The following is an 18,873-nucleotide window of genomic DNA, read 5'->3' on the forward strand; positions in this document are numbered from 1 at the left end:
ACAAGAACAGTTTCAAAACAAAACAAGCCACCCTCCTGAGTCTTTAAATGTCCAAACAGATTCTCTGGAACATCTTAAGGCTGACAGAAGGGAGACAGGACTCTCCGGGCATGCTTTGTGGCAAAACTGATGCAGGAGAGGGTTTAATTTCTTCCCTCCCCCTTTTCATCCCCCCCTCAGCATCGGAGAGGAGTTGTAGGGAAAGGGAATTGTATAGGGAAGCCATGGGGTGAAAAATGGATTAGGAATAAACTGGGGGTAATAGGACACAGTGCAAAAGGGAAAGGTGGGACCGGGAAAGGGAGACTGTAGGGGGTGCCTACAATGGAGACTTTGTCTAACATGACTATGATTTTTAGCATATATACTGCCTTTTACAGAAACACCACCAGGCCCAGTGACCTCCGCTGCCTGCAACCCTTTTCTACCTTGTACAATTTTGAATTCCACCACCTCTCCATCTCCCAAGCTTGGGATGCATTTTTCAGGGTTATTCTTTTTAATAGCAGTTCTATGAACGAATGTGTCTTACTGGTTGTCACATCTTGTTATAAAACCATAATTTTATTTAACATTATACCATTTTACTATTCCTAAAACCTTAGCTACGGTGATCTTTCCCTTTTTCCTAATGGCTGCTGTTTTCTGTCTTGCTCTGCTTTTGCTTTCTCTTTCGCTTTCAGTCGCTCCCGTGTTGGAATTGTTGGGGCTGCTCGTGGCTGCGTGCTCTTCCCGGGATCGCATTCGGGGCCACGTGGGCCAGGCCGGGCTGCTCAGCTCTCTGCGCTCCACTGCTTCTGCTCTCAGCTGCGCTGCCACTTCTCTCGGCCGGGCGTTCACGGGGCTCTCTCCACCACGCGCTGCATTGGGCCAGGCAGGCTCCCGCCACGCCTCGCTCTGCTGCCGACGCTGCAGCTCGCGTGGCTCTGCCCGTGCATGGGAACTGCCTCGCTACTTCTCGCAGAGCACCCGGTGCACGTGGCTGAGGCTGCACAGTCCCTGAGGCAGGCTTCCCTTCGCCAAGACACAGCTGACATTGCTCAACAGTCTCGGTAATTAAATAATATTCACGAAAATATTCTTCCATCGGCATGTATTTTGACTCAGAAATTAACTGTGTCCAAACAGTGTTCCAAAAGTCTTTGGTAAGAATCAAATCCCAAGAAATGTAGAAAAAGTTCTTAAACAACCATGCCAGGAAGTGTTTCAGTTTCTTTTGAGCTTGAATTAAGCTAAAATTTACAAATTGTTGTTCGAGAATCTTTTCAAGTTTAAGATAAATGTCCATATGCGGCTCTGAGAGCCAAGAGTCTTTCCAAGGTTCCTCCATAGTTTAGATATGGAATAGCAAAACAAAAACAAGAAGAGGAATCCAAAGTTTCTAGGGTTTACTCACACATCAGTTGCTTAGGGATCGGGGATCATTCTGCTCACAAGTCCACCATTTGTTACAGTGGGGATTCTGTAACATGATGTATGAAACCAGGAGTCCCATGGAAAAGAAATATCTATGGACCGATTCTTGATAGATGTTTCAGAGATGTTTATTTCTCCAGCCGCATGGCCGGGGCTGTGATGAGGAACTGCTCAATCACAGGACCCGAGGGTCCTTGCCCACGCAGGGGAACACAAAACAACCAGTGGGGAACGAGGCTGAGCAGGGGCAGGGAAACCCCGTGCCTCCCCTCAGAGCCCCTCTCCCAGGGCTACATGGCAGGGGGGAAGGGACCCCGACAGCGACCCACTGTAGTACCTTCCCACCTGACACATTCTGTGATTCTGCACTAATTTTAGAAAAGAGGACGGATATGTAATGACGTTTTCCTTGTGACCCCTTTCTGAAAGGTGGCATAAAACCCTTGTTCCTTGCTTTGAAAAAGAGGAGCAAATGAGTATCAGTGCACAGAAGCAGACATGATGAGGGAACTAAGTGACACCTTCTTTTAATGAGAGAAACACTAAAAAGTTTAACTTAATTAGCTCAGCAGAATCAAAGCTGAAGGAAGAAACAATTATTCTCTGTAAAGCTATCAAGACAAAACCTCTGGGAAGGAAAAGGACTTTTAGCTGACACAGCAAGACATGAAAATAACCTGGCCATGAATATGTTTGGGCTGGAAAACGGGGGGAAATAACTACCAGGAAGCAGGGTTGTCTCCCAGTAAAGGCAAGAAAAAGCATATGCAATTTTAGGACAGCAGCTACTAAGAATGTGGAAGGACCACCTTGAACACCACCATTCTGCAGCATGAAAAACAAAACGTGTAGTCAAAAGGCATTTCTAGTTTGCAGCTGGACATATAGAAGCCAAAGGGATACCAAACTGCATGGCAGTTAAGTAAAACCACTTCTTCTCTCAATGGGATACACTGCTTTCAAAGAAGTATGTTAATGCTGGGATTAAAAGGGCAGTCCTACATCAGAACAAGCAATTCCTTGGCTCTGGGGTTATAAGTGAACTTGGAATCATACCTATCTGGCCCTTTTTGGATCCATCTGCTCCTGCTCCTAAAAGCAAAGAACAAAAAGAATGGCAAGAAGAGCACCAAGCCCACAATGAGGAACTTCAGCCAACATTCAAATCCACAGGTGAATCTGATTGCAATGGCGGAGGGTTGGTTATAAATTCTCTGTGTTGGAAAAAATGCAGGACCTTAGAGAAAAGCTTACATATAGTTTTGCTATGAATTATTGAAACTCCAGGTAGGAAATGATTGCAATTTGAAGACAAAAAGATCACTGGACATTAACACAATGGCATCCTGACATGCTTTGCTCTCTGTGCCTGCCAAACCAGTAGCCTGCAGACTTGAAGCTTTGCTTTGGGCATGTGTCTGTCTGTGAGACATCCTCTCCTTAACAGAGCAATTGGACCACTGCTTAGGGGGGTGCCACTTGAGCCATCCCCCCTTGGCTGTGGCTGATGACAAGCTGTTGCACTTCTGATTAATTTCCAAAGTAGAAAACATTACAAGCTTTGTGCAGACCACAAGATGGCACAGATGTAGTAGCTATATAGGACGGCATAAGGCAGCCCAGCATGAACAGATTAGAAATAAAAATCAACGTAGAGTATAAAATCAATTTGGCATTGGAGGGGAGTGAAAAATATCTTATTTTGGTGAAAAAACTCTAATTTCTACTCGAAGGACAGTGTTCTCTGAGCCTATAAACAACGACAATGCCGAAATCTTTTATTTACATTTAACAACTGCTTATATATTTAGAATGAAATAACTGAAAGCAGAAATTACTTTTGAACAAGGTAATCAGTTTTTTCTGAGATCTAACAGAGTCCTGTGATTTTAGATTCTTTTCAGTCAAATGGTACAATCATTATGAAACAGCTTTCTAGTGCATATTTTTTTTAAGCTGGAAAATTCTTTAATTCCAACAAACACTGTCTATCCTACAGACAATTCCATTTGCAACAATTTTCAATCTTTGAAGAGCAAAAGAGTTTGAGAACAATCCCTAATTAGATGTCAGATACCAATGACCTTTTGAAAATAGCCTCTTTATGAACCAACCACAAGGCAATGAATGCACTCCATGATACAATAAAGTTAGTGATATGGATTTATAGGTTTCAGATTCACTGAAAGCATGTCACAAGGGACTGGATGGTGCAGCTATACTGTCTCCAGGATATTTGCTTTTATTATCCCTTAACTACTGAGGACATTATTTGAGGTAAAGAGAAGCAGTCATATATCAAGAACTATGCAGGGAGGAGGAATTTCATTATATCTCTATTATGTATTTTTTAAACAGAAATTAGAAGATTTATATAATTCACCAGTGAGTTTTGCCATTTGTCTTGCAGCTGTTAAGCATCTAGCAAAACAGACTGATATTCCATGATTAATATTTCTAGGAATGTCTGCAATAAAAATATTTACTTTCTATTTACTTATGTGCTGCCATGTTTGTCAATAATTGTCACAGATGTCAGGGATTTGGAGAGGCCACTTAATGGCAGAATAATCAAAATATAAACATAAAGTCATCTAAATACTGATATATGTCCACCAGAAATATCTAGCTCTAGTCATCTAATCTATATCCAAAAAGAAGGAAAATAATAACTTCATTATTCAGGTCTGTAGAAAATCAAAATTATTCCTGATTAGCATTCAGATGAAAAACTGACTTTTCCAAATTTGCTACACTTCATCTAGGAAAACTGTTCTCTGACTTGGACAGTGAGGAGACTCACAGAACTGTATTTTTTTAAATGAGATCTGAAACTTTAATTAACAATTTTTTATTTGAGTTGACAGCCTTCCTTACGTAAGTAACTAGGAAATGCCTGTGACTGTCCTTGCTATGCCTGGGGTAATATTTATAAGGACTATCCTAGTAAGTAAGAATTTAAGTCACTGACATTCACTAATAATCATGGATACAATTTTCAAAGCAGCCTGAGGGATTTGAATACATAATGTTCTTCCTCCTCTAATTCTTTCCATACTTCTCTCATTATCACCCACTGTAATATAGTACCTGCTTCAGGACTCAATTCTTCAAATGTAGAATGCAGTTTCAGGAAGCCTGTAATCATGGGGGGACTCATTCTTCAGATTAAAATCTTTCCCAGAGAAGGAGTCCACACTTAGAGCTCTGTAGGAAAAAGAAGAAAAGGAAGTGGAAGAGGACAAGGAAATGGAAAAAGGAAAAGAAAAATGAAAAGAAACTGAAAAAGAAATGGGAAAGGGAAAGGGAAAAAAGGAGAGAAGAAATGGTGATTCATTCCCACAGCTCTCATGGTAACTGAAATGAAAAGAGTAAACTTCTTATCTCATACTGTTAGATCCTGTACTCACACCAAGTAGCATTGCTCCAGAGCTCAACAGACTGGCACCAAAGAATACAATCATTCTTTTGCTTTTATTGATATAACTCAGCATGGAAACAGATCAAGAAAATGTATAAACTGTCTGTTTATTTTTTAAATTGAGGGTAATAAAGAGTCTTTAAATTTTCTGAGAGTATACATACCCCATGTAGAAAACTCAATCTTGCAATTCCCATTGATTTTAAAGTGATTTGTACAATCAGTCTCTGAAGGCAAAACCTCTCACAGTAAAATACATAAAATGTCCCTTTGTTTTATTGCATCCTTTGATGATTGTGTTTTGGCTTTTGTAGAGCATACACATCCTAAAATCTTGTTTTCAGTTCCCTGTTTGTGTTGCAGTGAGTGACCATATTCAGAAATCATATGCATATCTGTAGAATTTCATTTTCCTGTCCCTATCTTTATAGGAAAATGCACTGATGAGCCTTCTCTTCTCCAGGCTGGACAGTCACAGCTCTTTCAGCCTCTCCAGGCCAGCTGGAGGCCAGTCACTAAGTGGTGCAGCACAGGGACCGATACTGGGACCAGTACTGCATAACGTCTTCATTAATGACAAGGATGATGGGACAGGGTGCACTCAGCAAGTTTGCAGATAATTTGTGGATCCAGGGGCTTCTAGGCATACCAGTGCTACTAAGTTCTTTGTCTAGGACCCTACAGAGTATGGCCAGGAATTTAACCTGGTTGTCTTCGGGTTGGAGTAGCACTGGGGCATTGAACCAGCCCCCACAGGTCTGGCACCAGGATAACAGCAGCATTAGTGGGATATATCCGTCCAAATCACTTACTGCTAGTCTCAATCTCAAATCCCATCTGTAAGCAGAAGTTCTCTGGGAGTATTTTAGGCAGAATTTCTCCAAAGAAGCACAATGTTCAGAAGCAGGCCAAAACTTTGACATTCGTTCCCAGAAATTATTTTAGTTTCCCGTACAGGGTTGGATAGAAATTTGGATAGAAATTTCTCCAAAGCTATGCTCTGTTTGGATTGAGGCTTTTAGTTCTGTCAATTAGCAGAAATGATTCTTTATTTCAAGTAGGCATCTATTAATTCTTATATTAAATATTGAATTATTAATTGTATTAATTATTGTTAAAATCAATAACAGATAAAATCACATCTGTCCCTCCTTTTTTTTACATTCCTTTGCATTATTCTCCTTAGCCTAGGGCTGGACATGATAACAGCTGGAGAGCAGACAGTGCTTGGCACTGAATTCTCTGGCCATATAAAATTGCTACAGACTTTTTTTAAAATAGATGGTGCCCTAATTTGCTCTTTCTGCAAGAATTCAGTTCCCCCCAAAGATCTGCAGAAAGCAAAACAGAGTCTCATCTACAGTTGTAGCAATATGATGAAAACATCAGCCAAAAAGGCCTTGAAGAGCCCTTGGCTTTCCTTGAGGTAAGAAGTACCAGGAGATGTTCCACGAGGCTGTGAGCATTGCCCAACTGGGGAGAGGGTTTTGTCTGCAGATTCTGAGCCGTCAACAAGGCTGCAAGAGATGAAATCACTGAATTGGTGTAAGCCAGGAGGTCGTTTCAGACAGCAGAATTTCAACAACTGCCAAGGACTTTCAAACTGAAAAGCAAAGAAAAGAGCTGGAATAATCCCATGAGGTACTGTTTCATGGGAGATGTATATCTGAGAATCAGCCTGGGAAAGGTGGAGAGAAAATTCTTCATTTCACTAACCCATTGGAATAATACAATTTTTCTTTTAAAAAAATTCTCAAATCCAGCTACAGAAATGAGTTTGAGATACTCTTCCCAGTAAATAAATGATCATCCAATGATCCCAGTAAATATATGATCATCCAATAAAAAATGATCTTTTTATTGGATTCATGTAATTAAATCCCAGATGAATAGAAAGGACAATGGCCTACACCTAGAAAAATATTTGGCCACCTAAAGCAGAGCCAAGGCGCTGAAGCTTTGCCAAAGTCAAACCCCTGACTCCATGTCACAGGTCTCAGACACTGTCCCAGATTGTACTGTCTATTATATGTGTCTGTGTGCTCATTTCTGGCCCAGGTGTGAGGCACAAGGCCTTTGGCCTTTTTCTTAGTGGCAGTCACAGTAACAAAATATGTTATGTATAGGTTGCCATTGGCAGCAGGGCACATAGTCATGGAAGAAACTGTAGTTATTTACACACTCCAACAAGCCTCAAGCCTTTGAATAAATAAACCAAACTCCTAAAAGTACTCTGTGGCTAATAGCCCCTTCTGAGCCCTTATAGACAGAGCCCTTAATTCCCTTAAGACTGGAATTAACTCTTTGGGGGAGAGTCTTCCCCATCTTCAGCTGTGTGGGAAACTCTTCTCCCAGGTTTGATAAACAGTTGGTGACTAAAGCTTTGCAGTACAAATGATCCCCCCTCTTAGGGGGAACGGAGCAGGGGTATATGGACTGCTCAGGACCATTGCTTGTATCTGAGCCTCACAGGTACTGTGAACTGAAACTCTCTGGGTTTAATCCAAATTAAATATGTGTCATGGTTTAGGAATGGTACTTTGCAGTTTAGTGACCCCTCCGAGACTCTCCAAAACTCCACACCTGCTCCCCTTTCCCCTTCCCGATTCAGTGGGATGACATTGAGAATTGGAGGCACAAAAGGCAAAAATCACGGGTTAAGAAGTTGTTACTGGAAAAAGAAATAAGAAAAATGAACGGTAACAGCAACAATACTAATGACAGAGGGTATAAGAAAAGAAGTGATTCACATGGGGAAAAAAAACCCAATAATAGAAAACACCGTGTTTTCTCGGAAGGAATTCCGTCTCCCTGGATGAGTGTCCCTTTCTCCTGCCCCCAGCAATGACATGAGGTGGTTTAGAATAACTTCCGTGCCCTAGCCATGTCCCCCTCCCAGCGACTGCAAAAAATTAACCCTGTCCTGGCCAGAACAAGGACATTATGAAATCATTTTAGCTGTAGACAAACAATAGCAGTTTTCTTCTACCTTTTTTCCTGGGAATGTTGCAAATACAAAGACTAAAAGTACAAAATTTTCACTGTGCTTTCGCATTGTTTTGCTTCTGACCCTTATGCTTTGATCTTTTCCTTTATTCTTTTTCTTAGACCTTATAAATAGATATCTGCCTTATCCATCCAGTCTCACAGCAGGCTTTCTCTCAACATGAGCCATAGTCTCTGCTGGATGCCCCTTTACACTCCCTCCTCCCCCTCGGCCAGGGGGTGCAAACCCAGCCTCAATAAAGCACCCTGCTGCCTCCACAAATGGCCAATTGTTTTGAGTCATTAACCACTAACATTTCAGTCTCTCACAACTGCTTTGCACTTATTTTCCTAGTGATTTAGGAAAAATGTCCAACACATGCAGACTGCATTCAGGCTCACCTTGTCAAATTTCCCGCGCTTTCACGTGTCGGAGGAAATCACTTTCAGGGATGGGACTATGCAACTACACAAATTTATTGTTTAAAATAACAAACGCATCAGTCGAGGCGTGAGATTTCACAACACCTCTGAGTAATGGCGACTAGTCACAAGATTTAGGGTTACATCGTAATTTATAACTTTCTAATCCAATAGGCACTTAAAACGACACTTTGTTTTAGATTAATGACCTATCACCTGTGGCACTTCCCACTGCAATGTAGCCATGTCTTGACCAATAACTTCTCATGTCATGTACACACAGATGTCTCTCTTATACCATCTACATTCTTAACTTAAACTATATAAAATCACACTACTATAATTTAAAACCCTCCACCAGAACACCCAGTGTACAATTTTACTTATAATTATAGGAACACAACCTTGTAATCCTTTTGCTTAAGATCTATAAATCTCTGTCAATTAAGCCAGACCTAGTCTCTTCCAGGGTTGTAAATCAAAGCCTCCTTTAATTGCAGGAGTTTCTACTCCTCTGTCTCCCACACACCTGCTGATGTTCATCCCCGCTGTCTACACTGGCTTGCCATTGAACTGCCCTGTGGCTCCAGTATGGCCTGTGTCTTGCTTTCCTTTCCACCACCAAGTGGATATGGGACCAGAGGGAAAGGAGGAGGGCAGGAAAGGCATGGGAGCAGACTCAGGCCTTGTCCCAGAAGGGATCACAATGAGGGTAAAGTGAACTCCCAGAGCTGGGAACCTTGAGGTGATTTTCATCTGATGAACTATACGTAGCCACACACTCTGGTACAGGTGGATGGCCTAATGGTTTTCCAGGAACATCAACATTCCTTTTGGGATTTTTACATCTACCCTTGCTGTCACTGGCACAGTTACCATATGGTTATAGAGGAGGACTCACTTTTTCATCATCAGAGTCCAATTCCTAGAAACACAAAGCTGTAAAGATACTGGGTCGTCACTTGGGTCAGATTAGTCCATGTGTGAGACACAAAGTGATGGGAAAATAAAGGTGGCCTCTTGCTTCCTCTGTTACTGCTCATATTACAAGCCATGGCCACAAACATACTAAATCTGAATTTTCTCTGTTTTTACTTTATGACCAAGAAAAGTTATGAGGGAGCTACTACAGGGGCAGCATTTGAGTACCCAGACCAGGGGCTGGTTTGGGGTTGGCCTACAGAGCTCCAGACCAGATGCTCAAACCATGACAAAACAACAGGTTTTGAAAGCTTCATGGAGGGGACTGTGTAATGGTAACTCAGCCCTTTGGATACGTACCAGTCAGCTCCTGCAGTGAAGAAAAAAAAGACCATAAAGCAGATCCATTCCCTTAGCCAAGTGCAAATAGTACTGCTCTTCTGCTGGAAAGGTTATATTGTGGCATAAGCACTACAAAGTGTTTTTCCTGTCAGTTAGAGGCCACACACATAGAGTGTGGAATCATGGAGTGGTTTAGTAACTTGATTAGACAGCTTGCATTTCCTTGGTAAAAAGGAACTTTTGCTGTTTGTCTATCTCTGCATCGATGGCTCTTGTAGCACATCACAGTCCATTGCACAGTAAGTGGAAGGTAGCTCTTGCTGCCAGCTTTCATTTGTTTTTCCTAGATCAGAGGGCAAAGTCATTACACACTGGCTGACCACTTCACTTCACATGAGCCAAGATGCTGGTAAAGTTGCTGATTTCTAAATAAAAGTTTAAAGATTTGACACACGGAAGGAAAAAAGCAGGCTCTTTTAGGTTTTATCCTCAGACACACACAGAACAACTTTTATTTCTTGTGATAGATGGTGAGCAGCACAGGTCTGTGGCTGCAGAGGGGAGCATGTCACGGAGTGCTGACCTTTGCTAACCTCACCTGGGCGGGTCACAAAGCCATCATCCTCCCATTGAGGCAGAACCTGTACTCCCACACCACAGGGCACTCCTCCCCTCACACACAGCTGCATTCCCCTCTCCTCACATCTTCTTGCTCAGAGACAGAGGGAGATCATTGGATGAATATGGGACCTAGTAAGATTCAGAGCTCTGGTCCTGCTTGTGGTGTTAAAATTGAGATATTACTTCAGGTAGTATTAAAGTGGTATAAAAATGATCATCAGTAAGTTTCACATATACTCTACTCACAATTCCTCATATAATAAACGTTCTATGAGACATTTTTGATTCTTATGTTTAATTTTTACCCTAAAAATACCAAGATGGCACAATTTTTTTTCTTACAATTTTGAAGGAAGATTTCTCTAGCCAAACAAAATATTCTTAGTGCATGTTAAGGCCAATCAAAAGGGAAAGGTACTGGTTCTTCATCAAAAGTTGTTTTATTCCAAGATAGAAATTAGTCAAAAAAGATCAACTTGTAAATGATTCATGTTGTTGTTATAAAAGTTAACAAAAATAAGCCCCTCTATAGTCTAAAGAAACTTTTTCTTATTTCCACTCACCCTCCTGGCTCTTGAGACAATCTTTGAAATTTTTTCTTCTTTTGTCTCTCTGTAAAAAAATATATTCCCATAGTTCCATCATAAAAATCAGATTAAATAAAAGCCGTTCAGCATTATTAAAAAGCAAAAATAGCCTGAGATGATCTTTCCATCTCTTTTTCAAGCCATCTTTATGACTTGACATAAAAATTGCTCACCCTGTGAAATGCCTTGTCTTTGCAATTGGGCAATTCTCTCCCCCCTCTCTCAGGTTTCCCTCTGAAATGTGGAAAGGGAGGTGAGAGAAGCAGGAACTCCCAAGTCACACCACGGCTGAGGCTTTTCATCCATGAAGTTGTTTTAAAACAAAAACTTCACTCTAATATTTGTTAAGAAGCATAGTATCATACACAGTAGTCAATAAATGTAGTATGTAATATATAACACCATTGTATTATATGATGCATAATTGCAATGCCACCTGCTTGGAGTGTGTGGTGGGAGCACAAAGTAAAAGCCCCTGTTACACCATGTCCGTGCAATAACTTCTTGGCACGGGTTTGAAATAGCATGGAGTGGGTTCCCCCCAGAACTGCTTTCCCTCTCCCTCACCCCAAAACCCTCTTCCTCTCCTGCCCTCATCCCGCCGAGCCCGGTCCTGCCCCATCCCACAGCTTGCTCCCTTGCAGGAACACCAGTTCTGCCCTCGATTTTTGGCCGGGCCACTTGGAGGGATATGTTATATTCAAGCATCTTACTCTCCAGCCCGATGGCTTTTGCAGAGCGCGCAGCTGCCGGCGGTCCCCGCACCGCAGCGTGGAAGCGCAGAGCCGCCCCATCAGCCCTTCGCTCTGGGGTCGTGTGGCTTTCTTGAGAAAGACCTCCCCAAACGTGACCGTGCCGAAGGGGAAGGCAGACAAGCCGACGGTGCAAACGTGGCCTGACAGCCTGCGAGACCCAAGTTTCTTTCACGGAGAGAAAGCGAGTGTCGCCACGAGCACGCTTTAGGGATGCAACAGGGTGTGTGTCCCTGCCGCCCCCGCGCAGGGAGCAGCAGCCGCGGCCGCCCCTGCTCCTGCCCTTCCTGGGGCGGGTTCCCGGGGGCAGGCGGGGCGGCTCGGCCCCCGGAGGAGCCCCGGCCCCGGGCAGGCGCTGCGGGCGGTGCTTCAGGCGGGCGGATGGCGGCGGAACGGGGAGCGGGGCTGCGCATCTTCCGCGATGTGAGTACGCGGCACCCCGGCACGGAACGCGTGCTTCCGCACAGGGCACCTGCGAGCGTCCGGGGAGGGGGCACCTGGTTTGTTATGTTTTGCCTTTTTCTCTTGTCTTTTTTTCTCTCCATCCTTCTTTTTTTCCCCTTTTATTTCCTCTTTTCTTCTTCCTTTATTTTTTTTCTTGAGCTGTTATCTCCTCCCTCTGTGGAAGGGGCTGAAGCCCAGTGAGACTGTGGCTCTTTCCCCTTTCCCCGTCCTTATCCCTTCCTTTTCCCCTTTCCCTTTTCCTTTCCCCTTCCCCTTTTGCTTCTAATGGCTGCTTGTTTGAGGGAAGCAGGTTAGTGTTTGGGGGTGGCTAGGAGAAGTTCTGGGTGAAAAGTCACCTTTCCAAATAAGTTGCTTCAAATTGTATCGTTTTAATTGGGATGGGGGAGGGGAGGCGCTTTTCACTGCAATTTCTCACCCTATAAAAGTTGTGGGGTTTTTTCACAAACCGTGCAGGCTCTTCCGATCCCATTAGACCCTGATGAATTTGAGGTGCCCGAGATCAATGTGCAGAGAATCCTGAGCCCCTCGGCCCTTTGAGGGTGAGCCCAGGGATGTGCCTTGATGTGCATCTGGTCATGCAACTCCCCAGGGGTGCTGTGCTGGACTCTCACCAAGGGCTCAGCATCTCGCAGGATGCAGCTGTAAAGTTTTTTTGTCTAAACTCGCACAGCACAGAGCATTTCTTTATTCCAAGGCAAATCCTGGTAAAAGCCAAACTCCCACCCAAAGATTTTCAAAGAATCCCCTGACCTTGGTGAGACCTACAAATCTTGAGACCAGCTCTACTACCAACTCTGATCTGCTTCAGAGCAGCTCCTGTATTCATCTGCTCATCTCCTGATTGCTCTAGCTTCCATAAGAAATCATTTAAATAAGAATTTTTGTTGAATTCTATTCTATTTCAATTCAAGTGTATACTGAAAATGCAGATTTTTTTTTTTTTTTTTTTTTTTGTCTCAGAGATACCACTTATAAGAGAAACAGGAGAATTACAGTCATAGATCACAAAAACAGAAGAGAACTCTAAGTTGCCAGGAAAGAGCTAAAAAACATTAAATGGAGCCAACTCCCCAGTTTAACTCAGCACACTGGGTTAGGAAACTGCACATGGTCAGATTATCTGATAAACTGAAAATTTTTTATTTTACTAGAGTAAAAAAAAAAAATTCAAAATAAAATTGTTTCATTTTCAGCATTTTCTTAAACCAGCATCAGGTTCATATTTATAGGAACAAACCTGTGAATAGGAGGGAGGGAGGCTGTTTCTGTGTTTCTCCTCTTATATCTGGAGGAAAACCTTAGATTCAAACCATGTCTGCCTGCTTCAAAGCAGGGACTGGACCCTGGGGCCCTGCCTGCAGTGAGTACGTTCATCTCACAGATATTTTAGATATTTGGGGTTTGTAGGTGTATGATTACCCCTCAGTGAAGTACCCCCACCTATATAAAAACTTCCCTTTAAATTACCAGGCAGCAAGAGGTTTGTTGTAAGGCTGCACAGAAAGGGCAGGCACTGAGGTCCTGATCCCACTGGGGAATAGAATTTTAGAATAATAAAATGGCTTGGGTTGGACAGGACCTTAAAGATCATCTAGTTCAAACACCCTGCCATGGGCAGGGACACCTTCCACTAGAACATGTTGCTCAGAGCTTCCTCCAACCTGGCCTTGAACACTGCCATCCACAGCCTCCCTGGGCCACCTGTACCAGTGCCTCAGCACCCATACAGTAAAGATTTTTTTCCTAACATCTAATCTAAACCTACTCTCTTTCAGTTTGAAGCCATTCCCCATTGTCCTGTCACTACATGCTCTTACAAATAATCTCTCTCCAGAGAGGGAGACCTAATGAGAGTGATATATGATTGCTAAAGCAACCTCCTCCCTGGTCTTTTGTCAGAGTCCCTCTCAAGTGTCTAAAGGATTTTAATATTTCCTGGTTTGGGGGGTGGTGATGGTGTAATGAATTAAAACAAAGTAATACAAACTTTAAATAATAAATAATAAAAATAATAAATACATAAAATAATTTTAAAATCAAAATTTTAAAACTACTTATGCAGAAACTTTTGCCACTCTTGACCCATATTTATGGGGCATTTCAATTTGATTGAAACTCCACTGCCACAGCCCTTCAAAAATCCAATCCTTATACTGAAAATTTGGAGTATGATTTATTTAAATAGGGAGGGAAATTGTCATCTTGTTAAGTATATTTCATGCTTCATGTGCTGTAAACTTGGTCCAATGCAAAGTTCTGCTTAGAGACCATCTGTGAAGTCCTGGATGTGGGTCACAACTCTGCTGGTTCCCTGCCAACCCCACCCTACAGAAAACAGTCATGAAGATGCTCCAACAGAGCTTGGCACTTGGATCCATCTTATCTGGTTTCACTCCTAGGAGCAGAGCAGTTGTGGCATGTGCTGGAGAAGCTGTTTAAATGCTACTAACATTTTAATAAACCAGAGAATGTTTCCATTGCTGTCAGATCTCAAAAATGTATGTGCCCATTTCGAAACACTTTACTGGATATTCACAGCAGCAATAGAAACTGTATTTGGAAGATTTGCTTTCTTCCTTTTCCTACATTTGTTGCAGCATTGCCTGGATGACTCCCCATTGCTGAAGCAGCCTGTGACACCAAGTCTGATCCCTTCATCCCACCCAGCTCCTCTCCTGACTTACCCTTTGCTTCCTCCACCTACATAAACCACGAGTCTTTCTCACCATCTCAGATGCTCAGCACATCCTCCCAGCCATCACTCTTGCTCTGCTTCTCTAGGCCACTTCTCTCAACCCTGAATCCAGTACCATAGAAGCCATACAGTCTCAGGCTTTGGGCCTGAACATCTTCCTTATAATCCATAAAAAAATCTAGAAAATAAAGCTGGTTCTTGTTATGGTCTTGGGTTTTAGTGCACACAGCAAAGGAGGAGCTCAAAAAAGCTCTGAGGGAAGGATGGAGACACATTAAGAACTTTAAAATTTTATGCAGCTTTGTGAAAATGTGATGTAAAGCTCAAACTATAAATGTGCACTATAAAGAGCATTGTTTGTTTTTAACCCATACAAGAAAAAATAAAAATTGATTATGTTCTCTCTGTCTCTCTTTTTATTTAGATATTAAGAAGAGCAGACAAGAATGGTAAGATTGCTCTCATGTCTTGTCCCCTCCCTTTGGAAAAAAGAATGCATCATTGATTCAGAATTTTAAGTCATGCTTTAAACATCCTGACAGAAAAACCAGCCATCCCTCATTTAATGTTTTCTGCAGGTTCAGTGCCATGTATTATGTTGTGCTCTGATCCTCCCTTCTTTAAGTACAGATCTTATGCTTTCAAAATTTGACATGTGTGTTTGATTTGCACTTTGGGTGCCTGTGGGTGTTTTCTTAGTGACACTGACTCAAGAAGGTTTGAAATACTTGTTAGTAGCTCCATCTTACTACTTTTTAAAAACACCTTAGACTACATCCAGAAATCAGACTTGTTTTTGTATTTGTTCAATGTCAATGGGAATAATTAACCCTTGAATTCAACTCATATATTTATAGCACAGAAGTCATAAGTTTTTTATTAACAAGAGAAGCATTGAACAGGGTCAAACACCCAGATCAGACAGGTTTAACCCTGACAAGTGATTCCCAGTCCAGTAAATCCTCAGAAAATAGATATCGTGTGCATTCAATAAAGAGAAGGCAAATGGATACCATTGAGAAAATCAGCGATAATAGCTTACAAGAGAAGAACTCTTGGACAGCAAGTGGTTACTGCACAGTTTGGGGGTGTAACTGAGCACGTTGAATAACTGTTTACTGTGGCTAAGAGAGAAATCTCACCTCCACAGTCCACTTCTGGTTGCTACTGCTGCCCCAGCTCACGTGCAGCAACTGGCACTTCCCACAAGACCATGGTAGGCTCCTTCTGAGAGCTCAGCAGCCACAGAATCCATCACTGTGAAAGTATTCTGTTAGTGTTTTCTTTGTTATCTCACTCAGTCAGCTTGCCAGTGGCTTGTATGGGCAGTGATGGTGCAAGCTGAATTCCAAGGTGGCATGGGGAGGAGAAGGACCTCCCCTTCAGTGGTGCATCTCTAGCTTAGTTAGCTGCCAACCACAGCCAAGCTCTGCTGGCATCCCTCTCAGAGCTTCTCATGGTGTTTGGGATAATGTGTGTATCTGCCCTGAAGACTGATGAGGGTCAGGGTGCAGGGTACCAAGCAGGACTCACCATCCCCCTGGAGTCAAAAAGGGACTCTACAGCTCTGTGTCCCTGCCCTGGACTTTGGGCTCAGGCTGTCCCTGGCCTGGTGGATCCACAGCACTTCAGTGGTTAGGAACACTTCCAGTCCTCATTTGAGTTTTCCCACAGCTCATGACTACACTGCTATGAAAATAGGGGGAACAGCTCACACAGTGACAAACTTGCTTGTTCCAGAACAATCCAAAACCATATCTGCCCCAGAGACTTTGGTCACTGGTATTCTTACCTGTATATGGTTTCTTTACAACATATTATTGGCAGAAAAGTGGCTAAGTTCAGTCACTTCAGTTCTATTAATTTAAGTCCATGAACTTGAATTATTTCAGCTCTTAGGCCTTAATTGTGTTTGCTCAACCATCAATTGCCTATGGGACTTCTACTTTGCTAATCTAGTACTGCACATGCTTGTGCCACATTGATAGGGAGATTTGTTTCAAGGCTGTAAAGTTAAGCACATTTTCAGAAAGGTTATTGGATATGTGAACACTTACTGAACATGTTTACACTGTTGTCAACATAGATTATTAGCTTTGGTTAATGACTGGTCTACTTACACTTTCCGTGTCACCTTTCTGTGCTACAGGAAACCAAGTATTGGCTTTCAATAACAAATAGTACACTACTGTCCATGACATAGCCCTGTTAAATTCTCAAATATACTTTTAATAGAACTTTCTCTGCTGTGTTCATTCCTTTTGTGAGATTAAAATACCTTCACAGAAAACGTCATCAAAAACTTTACCAGATTCTTGCTAGACAGCAAGGAAAAATTATATTAAAAAAAATGGATCAAGCAGATAAATAGGAGTATTGTATAAGGTAGCATTTTTACTATGAATTAGTGGACTGTGGGACTTCAGGTAAGCCTTCCACAGCAGCGGAAGACCACTATTCTTGCAAAGGTAATATAAAATGAGAGATCAAAAGAGCCAAGAAAAGCCACTGAACTGCTTGTACTAAAAGATGCTACAATAATTTATGACATCTGTGTTTAATTAAGACAGTTCTTTAGCAAACAGTCATGTGAAAGAAGTCATACAAATGGCTTCTTTCTTTGCCAGCCCAGGTATACAATTTGCCAGCCCACATACATCATTCTCTTACTGTCCTGTTTCTGGAAATATCAGCTGTGCAGAGATTCCATGAGAGGATCTGCTTCATAAACTCTAATTCTTATTTCATGGCTGTGCAGCTCTGCTTTTGGTGGAGCAGATCCATACTCCTCCCATAACTGAAAAGGTCATTTGATTTTTTTAAAGGGAGAACAAGGCATAGGGAAGGATTTTTAAGAACTATATGGTTCATAATATTGAAAAAAACGAAAGAAAATCCTGAGGGGAAAAAAGCAATTTCATAAAGGTGAGATGCTGCACATTGGCATTTTTGGAAAGGAGAAGTTTCAGGTCTGTATGTCAAAATGAAATTTTGGTCAGGTTTATTTTATAAAGCTCCATGTTCTCAAAGGAAAGCATGTGGATTTCACACAGAAGTAATTTGGAAAAGCTCCAGCTAAAAAGAAAAATAATTTGTTTAATTTCTGTTGCTATTTAAAACAAAATGAAATTCATTAAATTCCTCCTGAAAAGTAAAATCTTGTGCCTAGCCTGCAAGGGAGGGAGTGAAGAAAAATGGGAAACTGGAACTGCCAAATGAAGTCTTTCCTAACCAAAAAAAATTGTTACTTCCCTCATCTCACAGGCAACAGTGGTTGCCTCACATATGTGCGAATGCAGCACCTGTATGTGCTTGTCTGCATGAGGTGTATCTTTTATCTCCTGATATGCCAGGAGGGACGTGGGGCACCCCATCAGCCTTGCAGTGGCCTGCAGTCAGGTGAAATGACATCAGTTGTTGGTGAATATCACCCAGGGGCCTCTTCTGACCATGCAGCTGTGACATGTGCCCAGTTAGAATTGCCTCCTGCCAGAATCCCCTCCTCTTAGCACAGAAATGGAATTTCAAATACAAACTGCATTGCAGAAACCCAATCACAAAGAGTCTGACTGTCAAAATGGATGGGAAAAAAAAGTAATAATCTGAGAATGCAACTGTTGATCTTGCAAGAGTAAGAGTCTTCCTTCAGCAGGGTGCCTCAACACCGATGGTTCAACACAGACAAAGACAAGGAGCACCACAATATAACTAGAGAACAGTGCCCTGCCTTTGCTGGCATTATGGTAGGGATCATTTCTCTTCCCGTCCCTCTGGGGAAGACCACTGCCTTTGCCTTTTACCAGAGTCTGTCTATCATCTCCAGCTCTGGAAACATGGCATTTGAGACTCCCCTTGGCACTTTTCAGTGTGGAAACATCCATCCAGTCAGACCCGGAGGGAGTGACTCCTAGCCCTGTCCCCCAGGAGGAGGACCTCTCAGCTGTCTCTCTCCTCCACAGAATTCAAACTGGTATTTGATTATGGCCCTGTTCCAAACTTAACAGCTCCTGCCCCCAAGATCTTGGATACCTCTAAGCCCTGAGGAGGGCAACTCTAATATGACAGGTTTAGAAAAGATGGTTTGTATATAGATGCTGTCATTGATTTGCAAATACAAGTCAGCTGTTGTGATAAAGCACTGATTATAACATATGTCTTAAACATTCTTAAAGCTCCTAAGAGAAAGATATTTGAAAACATCATTGGTAATATCTGCTACAGAAGCAGACATTTTCAAAAAAACCT

General features: G+C 42.3%; 1 protein-coding gene across 2 annotated transcripts in view; it reads left to right on the forward strand.

Annotated features, from left to right (window-relative positions):
* The first annotated feature begins 11,487 nt into the window (after positions 1-11,487).
* NECAB1 (N-terminal EF-hand calcium binding protein 1) overlaps positions 11,488-18,873 on the forward strand; it is a 57,984-nt gene continuing 50,598 nt past the window's right edge. Inside the window, exons 1-2 of one of the 2 annotated variants that reach the window (XM_042036403.1) lie at positions 11,488-11,891; positions 15,053-15,077. In XM_042036403.1, coding sequence (XP_041892337.1) covers positions 11,682-11,891; positions 15,053-15,077 — 235 coding nt within the window. In that variant the 5' untranslated portion in view covers positions 11,488-11,681. The remainder of the gene's footprint in view (positions 11,892-15,052; positions 15,078-18,873) is intronic. The other variant, XM_042036402.1, reaches the window with a different exon arrangement.

This window comes from Corvus kubaryi, unplaced genomic scaffold, assembly GCF_017639235.1.
Source record: "Corvus kubaryi isolate FWS band 111438036 unplaced genomic scaffold, C.kubaryi_AGA036_p1.0 37385, whole genome shotgun sequence".
Classification (NCBI taxonomy): domain Eukaryota; kingdom Metazoa; phylum Chordata; class Aves; order Passeriformes; family Corvidae; genus Corvus; species Corvus kubaryi.